Below are 18,638 nucleotides of genomic sequence, written 5' to 3' on the forward strand. Positions count from 1 at the left end.
AGTGGTGGTGGGGTGGGGGGGGAGTGTGGGGGGTCAGGTGTGTGGGGGGTTAGTGTGTGGGGGGGTCAGTGTGTGGTGGGTGGGGGGTCAGTGTGTGGTATGTGGGGGGTCAGTGTGTGTGGGGGGTCAGTGTGTGGGGGGGGTGGGGGTCAGTGTGTGGGGTCAGTGTGTGGGGGGGTCAGTGTGTGGGGTGGTGGGGGTGGGGGGGGGGGGGGGATCAGTGGGAGGGAGACAGAGCGAGTCTCTGACACTGATGGTGTTTTGCTTAGTTTACCCAACACTGGAGGAGAAGCTGCAGAGACAGTGGGACAAGGCTGAGCAGCTGCTTTACGATGAGCTCATCACCCACCAGGTACCTTCCCCACTGCCCCCCACAGTGCCCTGACCCTCCCACACCGTGACCCCTCTCCCCCCACCGGCCTGTGTGTGTGTGTGTGAGGCTGTGTGTGTGAGGCTGTGTGTGAGGCTTGTGTGTGTGGCTGTGGTGTGGTGTGTGTGTGATGGTGTGTGTGTGTGAGATTGTGTGTGTGTGACGGCTGTGTGTGTGTGTGGCTGTGTGTGTGTGTGAGGGTGTGTGTGTGTGTGTGTGAGGCTGTGTGTGTGTGTGAGGCTGTGTGTGTGTGAGGCTGTGTGTGTGTGAGTGTTAGGCTGTGTGTGGGGGGGGCTCTGTGTGTGTGAGGCTGTGTGGTGTGTGTGTGTGTGAGGCTGTGTGTGTGTGAGTGTTAGGCTGTGTGTGTGGGGTGCTGTGTGTGAGTGCGAGGCTGTGTGTGTGAGTGTGAGGCTGTGTGTGTGTGAGTGTGTGTGTGAGTGTTAGGCTGTGTGTGGGGGGGGCTCTGTGTGTGTGAGGCTGTGTGTGTGTGTGAGGCTGTGTGTGTGTGTGAGGCTGTGTGTGTTTGAGGCTGTGTGGTGTGAGGCTGTGTGTGTGTGTGAGGCTGTGTGTGTGGTGTGAGGCTGTGTGTGTGTGTGTGAGGCTGTGTGTGTGTGTGAGGCTGTGTGTGTGTGTGAGGCCGTGTGTGTTTGAGGCTGTGTGTGAGGCTGTGTGTGTGTGTGAGGCTGTGTGTGTGTGTGTGAGGCTGTGTGTGTGTGTGAGGCTGTGTGTGTGTGTGTGAGGCTGTGTGTGTGTGTGTGTGTGTGTGAGGCTGTGTGTGTGTGAGAGACTGTAACTCGCTGTGTTTCAGGGCTACAGGAAGCTGCTGAGATCTATCTTCGAGGAGGTTGGGTACCTGGTGGCAGAGAGAGAAACACTGTCCTCACAGCCCCCAGCACAGCAGCCACTGGCCTCCTGCAGCGAGGTACAGCCTGTGGGGTTATATCTGTGTGTGTGTGATATAAAGCGTATCACTGTGTGTATATACAGTGTATCAGTGCTGTGTATATACAGTGTATCAGTGCTGTGTATATACAGTGTATCAGTGCTGTGTATATACAGTGTATCTCTGTGTATACAGTGTATCTATGTGTGTTACACAGTGTATCTGTGTGTGTATATATATATATACATACAGTGCATTTGGGTGTATCTGTACACAGTATGTATGTAGTTTTGGGTGGAGGGGTGTGACGTGGGGGGGAAGATTACTGTGTAAACCGAGCTGTACACTATGTAACCTGCCGGAGCTGGCAGTGTGGGGGGGTGCGGTGCTGTCAGTGATATGAATATTTCAGTGTAACACAAAGCTGCCCCTCTCCCCCCCCCCCCCTCCCCCCCCGCAGGAGCGCAGGAAACTGGCAGCTGAGGTGCAGGAGCTGAGGGCATTACTGAACCAACACAACATCACAGTCAGAGAGCAGTCCGGTCAGTAACACCAACAGCCACTATCTCCGCACAGTACACACACTTACACACACACACCCCTCACACTCAACACACACCTCACACTCACAGACTCACACGCCTCACACTCAAGACACAGACCTCACACACACCTCACATAACACACACAGACACACACCTCACACTCACACCACACTCAGACAGACACACACGCCTCACACTCAGACACACACGCCTCACACTCAGACACACACACCTCACACTCAGACATACACACCTCACTCACACTCATACAGACACACACCTCACACTCACACTCATACAGACAGACACACACCTCACACTCACAGACTCACACGCCTCACACTCAGACAGACACACACCTTACACACACAGACCAGGAACAAAGTCAACACAATTTGAGTTGTGCTTTTGTGGTTCTGGTCAGAACTTTGTTTCGTGTCATTGTTCACACACTGGAGGCTGAGCTGAGCCCCGGGAACAACTGGCAGGTGACTGATTGTCGTCAATATGACTTTCTCCAGGTCCAGCGGCTTCAGAGCCAAGTACCCGGCGCCCGACTTCGCCCTCACTCGCTCCCCGGCACCTCAGAGGGGATGAGGGGCTTCGGGACGACGCACAGCGAAACCCCCTCCCCTAGGAGCAGTGACTAAGGCTGAGCAGAGACCGAGGAGCCGCGGAGGTCAGGACCAGACAGAATGGCCGCTTGCCCCTCCCCCCTCGCTGGCCCCCCTCCCCAGGCATCGCTCATCCCCCCTCGCTAGGCCTTGCTGAGTGGAAGTAGGAAAGTGCGTCTTGTTTTGTTTCTGAACCCAATGAAAGACTTTTTACTCCACAACAAACATCAAAACAAACATCTCATTTATTTATTTCCGTCTCCGCAAAAAGTGCAAATGTGAAAAGCAAGAACAGATCCTGTCCCTCCCACCTCCATCCACACCGCAGCTTGGGCCTCGCACACGCCAGCCTCACACTCACACACACCAGCCTCACACATACATACATATCCCGGCCTTGCACACGCACGCAACTTGCATTTACACAGCGCCCCTCACACTGGACAGCGTCCCAGAACGCTTGACAGTGGCAGAGCGCAACGCCGAGCTGGGGCGAGGGTGGGGGGAGGTGACAGTAGGCCTGGTCGCATAGGAAAGTCTTCAGGTCCAACTTGAAGATGGGGAAAGAAGGCGCAAGGTGGCGGGATAGAGGGAGAGTGTTCCAGAGTTTCGGGCATAGTGGCTGAAAGCGCGGGCGCTAATGGTGGAACGGTAGACATGAGGGACATGCGGAAGGCCGGAGACGGTCGAATGGAGGCAGTGGGTTGTGGGTTGGGGGAGTGAGCAGGTCAGAGAGGTAGGGAGGTGCCAAGGCATGAAGGGATTCGAAAACGAGTGTGAGGATCTTGAAATTGATCCTTACAGCGCTGGGGAGCCAGTGGAGCTTGGCTAGAACTGCTGTGATGGTGGATGGAGTTTAGTTCGAGTGAGTACACGAGTTGGATCAACTGGATCCTGTGCTTGATGGAGCTGGGGCCTGTCACACACTGAACGCTCCCCAGTATCTGGAGGAAGTTGTTGGAAGTTGCTGGTGTCCAAGCTCCAGGACAGACAGGATGGAGTAAGAGCAGGAAACTGGGTTTTGATAGCTCAGGAGACATTTCAAAGGAGCAAAGAGAGAGACAGAGCTTTGAGAGAGGTGCAGAGCAGAGCAAGGGGGGCAGCCAAGGCAGTATAACAATTCCATCAAGAGGCACAGATTAATTTTTGGTCTCTATTGTCACCAACATCCCTGCATTTAGAGGTTAATGCTTTAGTGATCCGTGTGTGGATCAGACATTGAGAAGGCACACAGCCTGAGAGTGCTCGCTCTCTCTCCAGTTTCCTCTGTTAGACACTCCGGCCTTTCTTATGCTACAAAAGACGGGAAGAAATCCTCGGGCACTGCTCCCACTTTGGGAGAAACCTTGACTATTTCCCCCCAGCCGCCCCCCCCCTCCGTGAGGGCAACAACTTGCCTGACATTGTGTCTGAGAGCAGAAGATTTAAACCCAAGCAAGACTCGCTTTCTAAATAATAACAATAATCTTTGCACTTGATGCAGCGTCTTATCATGTCGAGATGTTTCAAAGCACTTTCATTTAAACAAAATTAAATTTCAGCCTTACAGACACCCTGGCCTTTCAATGTCACCTTCACATTGAGGAAAAAGCCCCCCCCCCCACTGTGTTCCCCCTCCTCGAGACGGTAGCGAAACCCACCCTGAGCCCAACTCTGGCTCCCACTCAGAGGTTCAGCCTCAGGATTTTTTTGGTATAAAAATCTGCATCGACTGAGGATGCGTTAGGAGGGATATGACCACATCCCCCTGCCCCCCGCCCTCGCCCCCTCCCCCCACCACCACAGGTTAATGGGAGGAGGTCAGGTCAGGGCGATGGTCAGGATTTGGCTTTGCCGATGTCCGCCAGTAGGTTCTGCAGGACTTGGATCTCTGTGAGGAGCGAAGTCGCTGTTTCGCTCAGAGTCTTGTTCTTCTGTTCCAAGTTGCCGCATTCCTGCTCCAGCGCCCGCTGCTCCGCTCGCTTCTTCCACCTGTACCGGACCGCCGCGCTCTTGTTCTGCTCCATCTTCTTGTGCTTCCTGCTGCCGGGGGGTGGAGTCCGCCTGGCTCCAGCCCCGCCACCACTGGGCCGGCTTCTCCCCCCGCCGACCAGCCTGGCCACACCCCGGCTCCCGGGCTCTGACAGACCAGGTCCGCGGTCACTCTCTCTTCCTGGAGCCGACTCTGATTTGGTACCCGCAGCGACTGGGAGGAAACTGGGATCGTCCTGGCCTCCGGCCAGCTCCCCGGCGTTCCCCACTGGCTCGTCAATGTCTCCGGTAACTGACAGGCTCCAGTCACTGAAATGACATCCAGTCGTCCTCAAAGACGGCAGGTCAAGCAAGTGATGCGTTTCGCTCGTCAAGGAAGTGTCATCGCTCAAATGACACACAACGGTCGTCAAGGAAGTAAGGTTGTTCAACTGGCTCGGGTCAATGGTCGAGGAAGTGAACTGAGGCGAAGGTGGAGGTGTGTGGGGGGCCACCTGATCGCTGGAGGCCGCTGGCTCCAGGGCCTCGCTCGGGGCCCCCCCCGGCAGCTCCGGGATACTCGGCAGCAGCTTCAGGGTGTCCTCGGCCGCGCACAACAGCTCCTCTGGGGACAGCGGGACCCCCTCAATCACACTGTGCAGCAAACTGAAGTCCATCCTCTCCGCCATCCAATCCATCTCTGCAATTCCTGTAACAAACGACAGTCAATCAGAAGCTCTCTCTCTGCCCTTATTCACACACATTCACACAAGACTGATGGGCAGCTCTTCTGAAGAGCCGGCACGGGCACGATGGGCCGAATGGCCTTCTGTGCTGTTAATATTTTATGATTCTATGAGTGACCAGATTGTGCCAACAGTCTGAGGAGCCAGCGGGGCAGCAGAAAACAGTAATAATCCTTGCATTTGATATAGCACTTTATCACGTGGTTGAGGCTTCTCAAAACGCTTCACAGAATATGCTGTAAAGTGGATTGACTGTATTTTGTGGATAAAATGCAGCAGTCAATTGCTCACAGCACAACACAACTGCCGTAGATTGAGTGAGTGAATTTTTTTTGAGGGATTATTACCCCCGGAAAGTGAACCACCAATCGACTAACAACCAAGTTTCTACTTATTGCTGGTAAACATCCTTCAGAGGATCCAGTTCAAGATCCTGGTTCTCACATACAAAGCCCTCCATGGCCTCGCCCCACCCTACCAACCCACCCGTTCCCTCCGATCAGCCGGCTCTGGCCTGCTCCACGTCCCCTGACCCACCCATCCCACCATTGGCGGGAGAGCCTTCAGCCACTCTGCCCCCCAATCTCTGGAATTCCACCCCCCAATCACTCCGCCTCGCCCCCTCCTTAGCCTCCTTCAAGTCCCTCCTCAAGATCCTCCTCTTCGACCATGCCATCGGCCACCCCCCTTCCCCTCCCCACCCCCCCAACCCCAGCTCGGGTCTGAAATGCTGTACTCTGTCCAGCGCCTTGGGACGTCCTTCCGACGTGAAAGGCGCTATACAAATAATAATAATACTTGCATTGATATAGCGCTTTTCACGTCGGGAGGACGTCCCAAAGCGCTTCACAGAACACACTGTAAAGTGAATTGACTGTATATTTGTGGGCGAACGCGGCAGCCAATTGCGCACAGCAATGTCCCACAAACAGTCGTAGGTTGAAAATGACCAATTTATTATTGTTTTGGGTTTTGGAGGGATTATTATTAGGCTCTGTGTGGAGTAAGGAAACTTGCCCAAGGTTTCGCCCTCTGCCTGGAATTGAACTCGGGTCTCTCACTTGCAAAGCGAGTGCTCTAACCACTGAGCTACAGGACTTGTAATTGTTGTTGTTGTAAACAGAGGCTTGTGGAGTAAGGAAACTCACCTCACGTTTTGCCTTATTAATCCTTTAATAAGATATTTCGAATGAAGCACCAAAGACCCATTGATGCTGTTTCAACCATCATCAGAGAACATTGGTGCAGTGTTGGCTTCCGGTCACCAGGTGCCATCACGATACCATGTTCTAATCTAAAAGGATATAGAGGCCACTTAGTGGCTGATTGATGACACTACACCGTCCGTCTTCACATGAACCCCAAGACTGGACTCCTGACTCACTGCTTCCCAAACTGAGAAGGGACTAATCCCAGCTCAACGCTCACACTCTGCCTCCAGAAAGGAAAGAAACCTTTTGTGGTGTTGTCATCTTGTCCTTGTCCCTATCTCAGTGACCTCAATTCCACAGAGGAACACAGCAATGAACAGGACCAGCATAAACATTACAGCTGTCAGCAGATCTCATTCCCAGTTATAATCTCTCCCCATCTCTCACTACACTCCCCCTGGTTTTAATGGGGGGGGGGGGGGGGGAAGCGGGATGTAAAGATTTGCTGCAATGAATAGGGTAGTTCTCACTGAATGAGCAGCAGGAAACATGTCTGACAGAGCTCTTGATGGCAAGCTGTGTGGTTTTAACTGGTTAAACAGCAGGAGTTACCCTGGAACACATGCTCTCGGGTTTCCCCAAGGCACCAAATCAGGATACGCTTCTCCGGGGGGGGGGGGGGGAGTGTAATCCATTCTACACACAGGTGGCTTAACGAAGTGGAACTGTGAGTCTGCACACCCTGTTCTCGAGATAGATCTGCTTGCCGCAGAGTAAGGTTCAAAGTCAAGACATCAGTGCCAATGAACCCTTGAATTGGCATTATGACCCAGGCCACGCACGTGTTCTCCAATTCTCCTCATTAATTTTCTGGATGGCAGTGAAGAGGAAGGCCTGAAGTTGCTGGACAGGTTTCTCGGGATCAGCATTCTTTACACAAACCAATCCTCCTACTCGTGTACTGCAGACACCCAACAATGTTGAACTCTCCGCACTATGGTCCCTTTCCCAGAGCTCGTAGGTCAGACCTTTTTTTATAAATGGCCACATCAGAGCAGCTTAGCAGACAGTTAAATAGTCAAAAAGAAAAAAAGTAAAAGGAGATGGGAAAAAGAGTGGAACCAAACTAATAGTGGAATCCTGTAGCTCTGTGGTTAGAGCACTAGCCTTATAAGCGAGAGGATCTGGGTTTGATTCCCGGGCAATGCAAAATGTTGGGCAAGTTTCCTTGCCCCACACGCCTCTGTTTACCGAGCAGTAAATAGGAATCCAGCTGTTAGTTGATTGGCAGATCGCTTTTCTAGGGGTAACAATCCTTTTTAAAAAAAATTAAAAACAATTTGGTCAATCAATCCACGACTGTTTGTAGGACACGGCTGGTGCGCAATTGGCTGCCCCGTTTCGCTCACAAAATGTTGTCAATGCACCTAACGGTAGATTTGAAGCGCTTTGAGACGGTTTGAAGACATTACATGGCGCAAATATTAAACGCAAGGATTATTATTATTATAAAAGATCTCAGACAGCTGGCAAAGGCACGGGGGCCTCCTGCTCGCGCGTTGTGAAACCGAATGGCTTTACCCTGCAGGAGACGAGCTTGACAGCGTCAATTCACGCTCGGTCAAAATGATCACATCCGACACGGAGTGAAGAGTCGGGACTCTTCGTGTCTTCTTCCAAGACATGTTACAGCTCGGCTCAAGGTCACCGGCAAATACCAGACCATTGGACACGCACTCTCTCGGAAATCTCAGGTTAACAGAACAACCAAAGGCCAACAATCGCTCCTCTCAGGTCGAACCCAACCACAGCATTTAGGTTCTTCATTTCCTTGCGGTTTTCTTTCCTTAACATTACGATCCCCACAACTTCCAGGTCACTTTGCTCGTTTGGGTTTTTCTAAAAACTTTTTCATCTGGAAACGATTTTATTAAAGACCAACCACTTGGGCGGCACCAGTCAAGAGTTTATCTGAGGTGGGGGCGAGACTGGGGCAAAGCCAGAACCCAGAGACCGCTCACTCGCTCGCTCACTCCGCACTGAACATCTGCAGCTAAACGTTTGCATTAGTAAAAACTGGACAAAAAATGTACAATTATTGCACATCTGTAAATATACAAAGGTCAGAGGTTTAGATCCCCGCAACACATACAGGTGTGTGTGTGTGTGTGTGGGGGGGGGGGGGTCTTGCCCCACGCTTTCTCCTGGCCGAGAGGAGAGGAGCAGAGAGCAGCAATGCGTACGGCTCTACCCGCTGCCGCTCACTCGGCCCGGCCCGTCCGGCCCGCCCCGGCCCGTCCGGCCCGCGGCTCTCTCCGGCTTTTCTCGGTCCGCATTTTAACCAACAGACGTTTCTCTAAAAGCAAACCAGACAAACATTCCACCAGGTCGTGGCGGAGATGGGGAAAAAAAACACAGAGAAAAAAAAATAACAGCTTTAACTGAACTCACTGTTTCTCTCCGCACTTTGTCACCCGAGTCGATAGTTCGATTTGGTTTGAATGAGTGGCTGTGGAAGTGGTGACTGTCACCCCATCCTCTCACACTGCTGCCACGGGTGGGGCCGGGCCTGAGGGGTTAGAGGGGGTTGGGGGGAGTTAGAGAGGGTCGGAGGGGGTTAGAAGGGGTTGGAGGGGGTTAGAGAGGGTCGGAGGGGGTTGGAGGAGGTTAGAGGGGGTTAGAGGAGGTTGGAGGAGGTTAGAGGGGTTGGAGGAGGTTAGAGGGGTTGGAGGGGGTTAGAGGAGGTTAGAGGGGTTGGAGGGTTAGAGGGGTTGGAGGAGGTTGGGGGGTTGGAGGAGGTTAGAGGGGTTTGGAGGGGGTTAGAGGGGTTGGAGGGGGTTAGAGGGGTTGGAGGAGGTTAGAGGGGTTGGAGGAGGTTAGAGGGGTTGGAGGGGTTAGAGGGGTTGGAGGAAGTTAGAGGGGTTGGAGAGGTTAGAGGGGTTGGAGGAGGTTGGGGGGGTTAGAGGGGTTTGGAGGGGGTTAGAGGGGTTGGAGGGTTAGAGGGGTTGGAGGGGTTAGAGGGGTTGGAGGGGGTTAGAGGGCTTGAGGGGTTGGACGGGTTAGAGGAGGTTGGGGGGTTAGGAGGTTAGAGGGGTTGGAGGAGGTTAGAGGGGTTGAGGGGTTAGAGGGGTTGGACGGGTTAGAGGAGTTGGAGGGGTTAGAGGGGTTGGACGGGTTAGAGGAGTTGGAGGGGTTGAGCGGCGGCCGCGGGGTTCGGGATCAGCTGAGAATGTAACAAACTCGGGAACAGAATGTAGCGAGTGCGGCGCTTCGCGCCTTTATACCTCCCGCCCCCCCCGTGATTGACCGGTGTTTTGGCCAATGAGCCGTCAGCACCGACTCCTTCCTCGCGACTGACAGGAGTCTGAGCCAATCAGCACCGCGGCGGTGAGCAGCCCCGAGCCACGTGGGGCGGCGGCCGCGAAGGGCGGGAGAGGAGCCGCGGACACCGGAGCGGCGCCAACAGCCGCTCAGCGCTGCACACACAGGAAGTGGTTTCTCTGTGGAGAGGAGGAGCTGAGAGGTGTTCAACAGCGTGAGTGTGTGTGTGTGTTTAACAGCCTGTGTGTGTGTGTGTGTGTATGTGTGTAACAGCCTGTGTGTGTGTGTGTGTGTGTGTTTAACAGCCTGTGTGTGTGTGTATGTGTGTAACAGCCTGTGTGTGTGTGTGTGTAACAGCCTGTGTGTGTGTGTGTGTAACAGCCTGTGTGTGTGTGTGTGTGTAACAGCCTGTGTGTGTGTATGTGTGTAACAGCCTGTGTGTGTGTGTGTGTAACAGCCTGTGTGTGTGTGTATGTGTGTAACAGCCTGTGTGTGTGTGTGTGTAACAGCCTGTGTGTGTGTATGTGTGTAACAGCCTGTGTGTGTGTGTGTGTGTTCACTGGTGTCTGTGTGGGTGACATGTTTACCAGCTGTGCCCATGTGTTGGCACAGGGTTCCCAGTACCAGAGCCACACAGTGAGTGGTGAGAATTGGCGACTCTGTGGTGGGACCATGAAATGTGAACGGAAACCTGACGTATACACACAGAGAAGAGGGGAACAGTAACACTCCCATCGTCAGTCGGGACCAGAACATTTAATACGACTTACACAAATTACGTGTTACAAATCGTTTAAATCCCAATGGGACCGATAATCGACACAGAGCATGTGTAATCCAGTCAGTGGGACAGCGACCTTACACGTTACAAAATGATTTGCTTTATAAAACACAAAATAAATTAAGTGTATTTTGGTAGAAAACTGAGTGGGACTCGGTGCGCGTACGAGTTAGATCGGTGTATGATTTATAAAGATAAGAGTTCTGTGAGTTTTACTTCAAAACAATAATAAATTGGTCATTTTCAATCTACGACTGTTTGTGGGACATTGCTGTGCGCAATTGGCTGCCGCGTTCGCCCACAAATATACAGTCAATTCACTTTACAGTGTGTTCTGTGAAGCGCTTTGGGACGTCCTCCTGACGTGAAAAGCACTATATCAAATGCAAGGATTATTATTATTACTGTACCGGAAGTGGACCAAATGGGCTGTTACAATTGGATTGGTTGTACAAAGTATCACATGCAGATCACTATCACAACATTCACTTGATTTCTAATTAAACTCTTTGCTTCGAGACGTTTATTTCACTTGAACAATGTGCTGTGTAAATGTAAGTTATTGCGAACCCAGATCGCTCTTCACACGGTTTATGATTGTGAACATGGTCTTTCCCAGATTTGATTTTCCAGTGAATTAAAAGGCAATGATCACCTGCCTCCTGCTGGGATGACGTCTCCCAGTTACGGCCAATGCTTTGTGATTTACAAGCCTCTTCTGACATTTTTTTCATTGAAAGGATTTTACACTGTTGCTGCTCTGGTACATTTTGAGGTGTTAACAGGACCAGGAGAGACGAGTGTAACACAAATAGATGGCTCAGGAATTTGACTCACAGAAAGCCTGGAGGGTGGCATAGTAATAAAGAAGCTTTACCCCCATAAACTATGTTATAAACCCTAGTTTAGCAAATGACCACTATATTTGCTTTCGGAAGCTGTCTGACAATTGGCTCAGCAGGTTCAATCCCTGACCCAGGTTTGGACTCTGATCTGACCCAGAGGCAGGCACTCCAGGAGACGACTCCACAGGTCACAAACACGATTGGATTCTGTGCAAAGACTCAATCCCTACCCTTGGTGAGTGATTTAGGTAATAATAGCTTTAGCAATTGGTAACATCACTGTCAGCCTGGCTCTGTTGATAACATGATCACCTCTAGATCAGAAGCTTGTGGGTTCAATCCCACATCCGGTTTCGAGCCCACAGTTGATTTTCCAGTGTAGCATTAGGGAAAGAATGCTGGACTGTCGCAGGTGCCGTCCTCCAGCCGAGATATTAAGCAGGGGGTGTTCAGGTGGACATTATGATCCTCAACAACATTCAAAAGGGAAAGGGAGTTTCTCTCAATATCTTGGACTCAATCCTCCAGGTAAATTAGCAATTCGCTGCAATTGAGTCCAACTGAGAGCTTACTGGTGCCAACTGGCTACCCTCTTCGCCTCAAAAAACAGTCAACGCTGGACACTAGATACCCGTGAAGCACTTAGAGACATTTCATTGTGATAAAGCACAATAGAAACATACATTCTATTTATTGCCAACTCCTGTTGGGTTGAGTTCGACAGGGTGAGAATGTCACTAAAGACAAATAGCCCAATGGCCACTTGGACAAGGAGTGATCAATCTATTAGCACCAGCACCTGTACCCACCCAGATCACCCCTCTGGGCCAGAGGGAAGGCAAAGATGATCTATTGCAGTGATGAGCAGTCACCGATGCCGTCTTAGTTTAGGGCTGTATTCACTTCTAGATCGTTCGTGTTTAGTGTTGGAACTGTAGTGGATAGTATGTTCGGTGCTATTTAGAATAGTGAAACCTCATTTCTTCCCATTCCTGAGTGGGTGAAGGGCTTTTGAATCCGACAAATGTGATCTGAGCGGCAGGAGAGAGGCTTGAGGTCCAGACTCGAGCCTCATCTTGGCTGCGTCAACCATCGGAGGCGCTGAGAGAAAACATTTACACAGAAGGGGGTGGGGGGGGTGAAGGATCTGTTGCAATCTAAATGGGTGGAGCAGGCTTGGTGGGCTGAGAGGCCTCTTAGCTTTCCTAGGTAGAACATTCACTGTGTGTGTGTTTCCCTATCGCAGGCTCTTGTGTGTTACTTCCTGCAGGACCCAGTCAGTGCTGTCGTGTTCGGGTTTTATAACCAACAATTCTAACAGATGCTCATGTGAGCAAGAACATGAAAGGGAAGATGTTTTCAAATATTTTTATACATAAACAAAACGTATAACATCAGGGGTTTGTTTTGAGGATTAAAAATTATTTTAATTCCCATATTGATAATAAAAATAATTCCATGAATTCTGTAAACCACTGCATAAATGCTATAGTGTAAAAATCTTAACAAGTGTTAAACAATTTAAACAATAAACTAGAAAGTAAATGATTATGCATTATAAATACCTCCTTAAGAACAATGCCATTCAGATCGCCATTCTACTCAGGACACTCACCTATACCGCATACAACAGGCTTCCATAAATTAATAACAAAGTGAAAAAANCCCATATAATGTTCAATTAAGGTCTTGCTTTGACCATAATTACACAGACAAAAAATTAATATATGAAGACAGTATTTCTGGTAATATTTAAACACTAGTTCAGATATGAGCTATTCCACATGTCAATACAGAAACAAGTCAAGGATATAGTATCTTACTGTCAGAATACACTTTACCAGTAAAGTACATTTACCCTTTTAGCTTCCATGATTTGTTTAAAGATTACATTCCAGGAGTATGCCAACAACAACAACTTGCCCGTGGATAATTTGCTTGTAGATGGTGATTATTAGTTTTCTAAGTAATTATTCATTGGTTTGAGTTGTTGGGACCATGACCTGATTACAAAGCAATGGGGTGGGGAGCGGGCACAAGGATGTGGAAGAGACAGTGAGAGACGCACACTATTTTGACTGGGTAGACTGAACCCTAGATAAATCCCAGTGACTGATGATCAGGAAATTGCAAGGCACCTCCATCCATCTGCTCATTGCTCCACACACTAGAACCAGAGCCTGGCTGGAGAGTTGTTTCTGACCATTACAGGAATCATTTGTGGAAATGGAACCATGATTGAACTCTATGCAGCCAGTTGGGTTTCCAACACAGGAGACAAGCATGGGAATTTCCTACGACTAGCCAATGAATAAGTCATTGCTTTCCATTTTTCTTCCTCCTGTTTTTCCCAAACAGCCAGTCTGAGAGGGAGTCTCAAATTCAGCGTAGAGTTTCACAAAGATGCTTTTACAAACTCTTGTTAGATAATTCCTTACTCTGTAAAATCCTGAGATAATGAGTTCTCCCGCTCCCTGTCATGCCCAGGTTGAAGAACTTGCATATTAAAAATATGATAGCATGTTTGCATTAAAAACAGATTCCCACAAAGAAATATTGCTAATATTTTCAGACAACTCAAAAGAAAGATTTGGATTAGATTTGGCATTTAAAAAAGGGGGAAGTGAGGAATTATACAAGATTGTAATTGGGGCCAGTGCAAAGAGTAAAACCTACCTGGGGATTCTTCTCAAACCTGATCAGGACAGTCGGTTCCAATGAAATCACAAAAGCAGCAAGACTAGGCCAGTGATTCAATGCAACTGGAACATTAAAAGACCTACAATTCTGCACCAAACCTAGAGGGCCCCACTCACAGCCACAGTTGGCGGATATCACCATCGCCCAGTGAAAATAGAGGGCTTTGGGGAAAGAGCTAGAAAATTAATTAATCAAAATGGTGACTGAGCTAGTGAGTGGTGCAGGCAGGATTTTTTAAAATTGAAAATATCTATTTCTTTGGGATGAAAGTAACAAAATGTTTTCCGGTTAGCGCCTAGGCACAACATTTAAATTGTAAAAGCTTAGCTCTGCAATTCTCCGATGAAGCAGGTTGTATTAGGTATTCACTTTCTCTCTCCCTTCCCTCCCTCCTCTGCCCTCCACCCCATAATAATAATAATAATCCTTGCATTTGATACAGCGCTTTTCACGTCGGGAGGACGTCCCAAAGCGCTTCACACAACACACTGTAAAGTGAATTGACTGTATATTTGTGGGCGAATACGGCAGCCAATTGCACACAGCAATGTCCCACAAACAGTCGTAGATTGAAAATGACCAATTTATTATTGTTTTTGGCTTTGGAGGGATTATTATTAGGCTCTGTGTGGAGTAAGGAAACTTGCTCAAGGTTTCGCCCTCTGCCTGGAATTGAACTCGGGTCTCTCACTTGCAAAGCGAGTGCTCTAACCACTGAGCTACAGGACTCACGCTTCTTCTTCCCATAGAGGGAAGAATAAGTTAAAGCACCAGTGGCTATAACCAGCAGCACAGCACTCCTCACTATGTCCTACTGCTATGCAGAGAAAGCGCTTGAGACATCTTCCTGACGTTAAATCTGCTGCATCGAACGTACAGATTATTTAATATTTTTTTAAAAAAAGGGAACTGTTGTGGGTGGGAACACCTAATGGGAACAATTTGAACACAAACACAGCCATGGACTCCACAGAGAACAGAAATTCCACATGGAACCCTGCAAGATCAAGCACCTGGTCATAATAAAATATTTAATGGTGGAAAATTCTTAAATTCAGTCTCAATTTGGAAGCGGAGATCTGGGATTCACTTCAACCTGTGGCAACAGCACATTACAAGCTCTTCACTGTGGGATTCCTTCAACTCATTCGCTACCACACGCAACCTCTGCACCCCATTGATGAACCATTAATGATTCCAGAGAATAGCCGGCCACCCAGACTGTATCTATACAACAGTCCTATGTTACAATCTCACCAAGAACCAAGGCCTCAGCAAGAACACGTGCTGTTAATATAAGTGTAAGATTATGTGGTGTTGCTGTAAAGATGTTGATGGATTTTCCTGCGACTACTGCTCATGATTATTTTGGAATCGGCATTTGGCATTCAAGGATTTAAGTCTTTTATTTAAGGCAGTTTTGGCACTTTGTGATTTTATTTAAAATGCTGTGTATTTATCTTATGCTTGCTTAATGTCACATTGTGCTGATTGATTCCTTGCACAAATTATACCTTTGCAATTTACAGCAGTTTTGATTTAATTTACCATGAGGCCCAGCCCTGCATCGGGCAGTGCAGGGGAAAGGGAGAAACCGTGTGCCTCCAGGAAGTCATGTTCACATCAGTCTGTGTCTAGATATGGGGTGGGGGATGGGAGAAAGAGAGATAACAGCACGCAGAAGGTATCCTGTAATGAACTGTTTGCCCGCTCTGTGAATGAACAAGCCAACACCAGGTTACACCGCAGTTATTGTGGGGAGGAAGAGAAGTGGGAATAATTAAACCATGACAGTACTTCACACTCACTGAGAGGACCTGAGTCCTACGGGCAAAGGGAGGAATGAATAGAAACCTAGTTTACAATCTGAGTGTAAAGCTGTAATTATTTACTACAAAATCTTAATTGCTTCCTCTCCCTCCAGTATCTCCTCTCCCTTCATTTCCATGATGTACACTGGGAAATTAATCCCAGCCACTACTTGGCAGGGAGGGAGGGGGAGAAATTATTCAGGCATCTGCTTCTACACTACCAGAAAGCAACGTTGCTGCCATTCCCTTTCCTACAACAGTGTAGAATGTGAGGGGGAAGAAATGACAGAGGAAATGCTTGTGGTAACCAAGGAGCACTCTCTCACATGCTGCCCACAGTAGTGCAGAGGCTAACATGTAAAAGGCTTTACCATTAATACTCGCCATCGTCACACACCACAAAAATAAAAACTACATAAACACTAAGCATTGATGCATATGTGGCCACTATCATTTTCCTTTTTAAAAAAGACAAGCAAAGTTCACCGCACAATAATCTCAAACAAATGTAAGTAAACTTTTTAAAATCGGACTGTTTTTATGTAAAGTTTTGTCTTTTTTCAGTACTTTTAAAACTTCATACATTCCGTATTCTTGTCAAAAATGCATCAGTCTATGATCAAAGAGCATTTCATGTAAATAAGGTTTGTTTTTTATACAAAAAAGTGGAATATTGGTTTCATTACCCAGAACACAATACAGAATTAAAATTCTAATTTTGGTCACTGTTTCACTGTTTCAGCAATTCTGCCCAACGAGCTATGGTTTTATAGTCCTATATTTACACATCTTGTTAAAACTACCAGATATCACTAGACAGAAGAGATCTTTGGCAAAGACTACACGTGGCCAGAAGTCCATTCTAACTCTTTAGCAAAATGCAGAGCACATTTCTGTGTGTGAGAGAGAGAGAATACACTACGATCAGCCATTGTGCAACAGCTTATCTTCGAGGCTGTTACATAGATGGACAGAAATGCCCTGTAACTCCATGGTCATGGAGCAGGTCACGGCAGACATTGCCACGATGGTCCCAGTCGGTTGCTCACAGGGCTCTGGCCTCACACTGATTTGGGGGATTCTGAACTGAACACGTTTACGAGGTCTCGGTTTCAGGTAATACTATTTACTGCTGAATGGGGAGGAAGGCAGTTCAGATCAGATTTGGAGGCCACGACGGGCAAATACAAATCCAGAAATGAACCAAATTGTGGCAATTTAAAAAATATATAAATCAATTCTTTTTATGGGCAAGCTGAGAACCTCCTAAGTCTAAATGCACGTTCAGAACTAAATTTATTATACTATTTTGAAGAATCCAGTTTTGTTCCCTTCCAATGTTTTGGATCCCTGTTAAGAGAACATGATGGTTTTAGTGCACCAGTGTCAGCGTGTTTGCTGCAGACTCAGGTCAATGTTCTGCACCTCAACATTAATATGTAGATGATATTGCAGCCATTACTGGGTCCAGGTTACAGACTATGTACTCACGTCCCAATGCCAAAACCTCAGGAAGCCACTAACATGTGGATGTGTGTGGCATTCGGTTAAAGGCTGAAACTACATGTTCTGTCAAAGTTAATACTAAAACGGTACTTTACAATCCCAGAAGCCAGTGCAGAACTCCACACAAATCAATCACAACTTTTCATTTTTGCTTATTGTATATATTTTAAAATAAGCTACTGTACTTCCCTGACCAGGGAGCACATCTCTTCACTAATGTGCCACACTTTGATGGTAATATTAAAATGGACTTCTGATACAGAATGATAAAAGACAAATAATTGTTTGTTTAACACAGTAAATAGGTCAACGTTTCATTCTTAGTTGATAGCCTGTACACATTACCTGCCTAGTCAGCAGAGACCAGGTAATCAAGACCATTGATCCGTTGCCCTCTGGGTAAATGGATATTTGAAATCAGTCAATAATCAAGTATCAATTTTAATCACTTATGCTCAATGCAAGTTCATCCTGAAAAGGTTATGCTCCCACCCCTTTTACAGTTAGAGAAAGCTGGTCTACACATCTGCATTAATTATATCCTTGTATATAATTAGTGCAAAGTACCTTTGCCTGACTTCAGATGCCAGTCCTTGAAAGTTTAGGCTTAGGCAAGGCAGAAGGCACTTGGTAACAGTGGCCAGAAATTAGAGGTCGTCATTTTAAATGTATACAAGGCTAGAGTCGCACCAACAACAATGAGAACAAAAAAAATCATTAGAAACTTTCATGATACTAGCTACCAAATCTCCATCACATGCTGGTCAACACAGCTCAGGTTTGTGGAGAGAGAGAGAGAGAGAACACAAGACTGGTTCCTTTTATTATATAAAATAGCAAAGTTATCTTCAGACTACTAGTTTACTCAGATTACCATATGTGCCTTTATGAAATTGCTGCTGGTTATGCTTTGAAGCATTAAAAGTTTGCACTTAATTTATAAATTGAAAAATGTAAAAATCCTAGCAAGTTACACAATACTAATATTTATAATTGTACTAATTAGAATAGGAAATCTAACAATATTCACTGTACTATGATTTAACAGTAAGAATCTGAATACCAAATATCTCTCAACACTTTTCACAGTACACATACAAAGCTTTATATTATCACGTTCTGAAAAAAAAACTACAAAGCAGCCTGAAAGCAATTTATTATAACCTCTAAACAAAAAAAAACCCAGGTTAACAAAGTGCGTTACAGGAAATTAAACCTCTTCACATAACCTAGTTCCTTTTTTTTGCTTTTAATACGTAAAACACTAGAACATAAAATTGCTATATAAAGTTGCAGTGCTCTGCAGGCAAAGTTGGTTGCAACCACACGGCCAATTGATCTTGGAGGCAAGGTCAGGATTAGCAAAGCCTCGATCTGTCTCGAGTTTACTGGGGGGGGGGGGGAACAGCGGGGCG

General features: G+C 47.7%; 1 protein-coding gene and 1 long non-coding RNA gene across 3 annotated transcripts; one reads left to right on the forward strand and one right to left on the reverse strand.

Annotated features, from left to right (window-relative positions):
• Window positions 1-269: 269 nt before the first annotated feature.
• LOC121850268 lies at window positions 270-2,633 on the forward strand. The gene is made up of 4 exons (XR_006085533.1): window positions 270-352; window positions 1,179-1,292; window positions 1,714-1,795; window positions 2,320-2,633. It is a non-coding gene; the product is annotated as an uncharacterized LOC121850268 (long non-coding RNA).
• Window positions 2,634-4,179: 1,546 nt separating this feature from the next.
• Window positions 4,180-8,835, reverse strand: LOC103190471 (cyclic AMP-dependent transcription factor ATF-4-like). Of its 2 annotated transcripts, none has more exons than XM_007911274.2 (2): window positions 8,711-8,835; window positions 4,180-5,071 (listed from the first exon to the last, which is right to left on the reverse strand). In XM_007911274.2, exon 2 carries the CDS (start codon window positions 5,058-5,060, stop codon window positions 4,230-4,232), a length of 831 nt encoding a protein of 276 aa, XP_007909465.2. In that variant the 5' UTR covers window positions 5,061-5,071; window positions 8,711-8,835; the 3' UTR covers window positions 4,180-4,229. The 2 variants fall into 2 exon arrangements, with proteins under 2 accessions (XP_007909465.2, XP_007909466.2); XM_007911275.2 differs by lacking the exon at window positions 8,711-8,835 and adding an exon at window positions 6,257-6,308.
• Window positions 8,836-18,638: the final 9,803 nt, after the last annotated feature.

The sequence above is a fragment of the Callorhinchus milii genome, unplaced genomic scaffold, assembly GCF_018977255.1.
Source record: "Callorhinchus milii isolate IMCB2004 unplaced genomic scaffold, IMCB_Cmil_1.0 Scaffold16, whole genome shotgun sequence".
NCBI classification, from domain to species: Eukaryota; Metazoa; Chordata; class Chondrichthyes; order Chimaeriformes; family Callorhinchidae; genus Callorhinchus; species Callorhinchus milii.

Coding starts and splice junctions, on each gene's coding strand:
- LOC103190471 (XM_007911274.2), bottom strand. CDS start 5,060: ATGGATTGGATGGCGGAGAGGATGGACTTCAGTTTGCTGCACAGTGTG.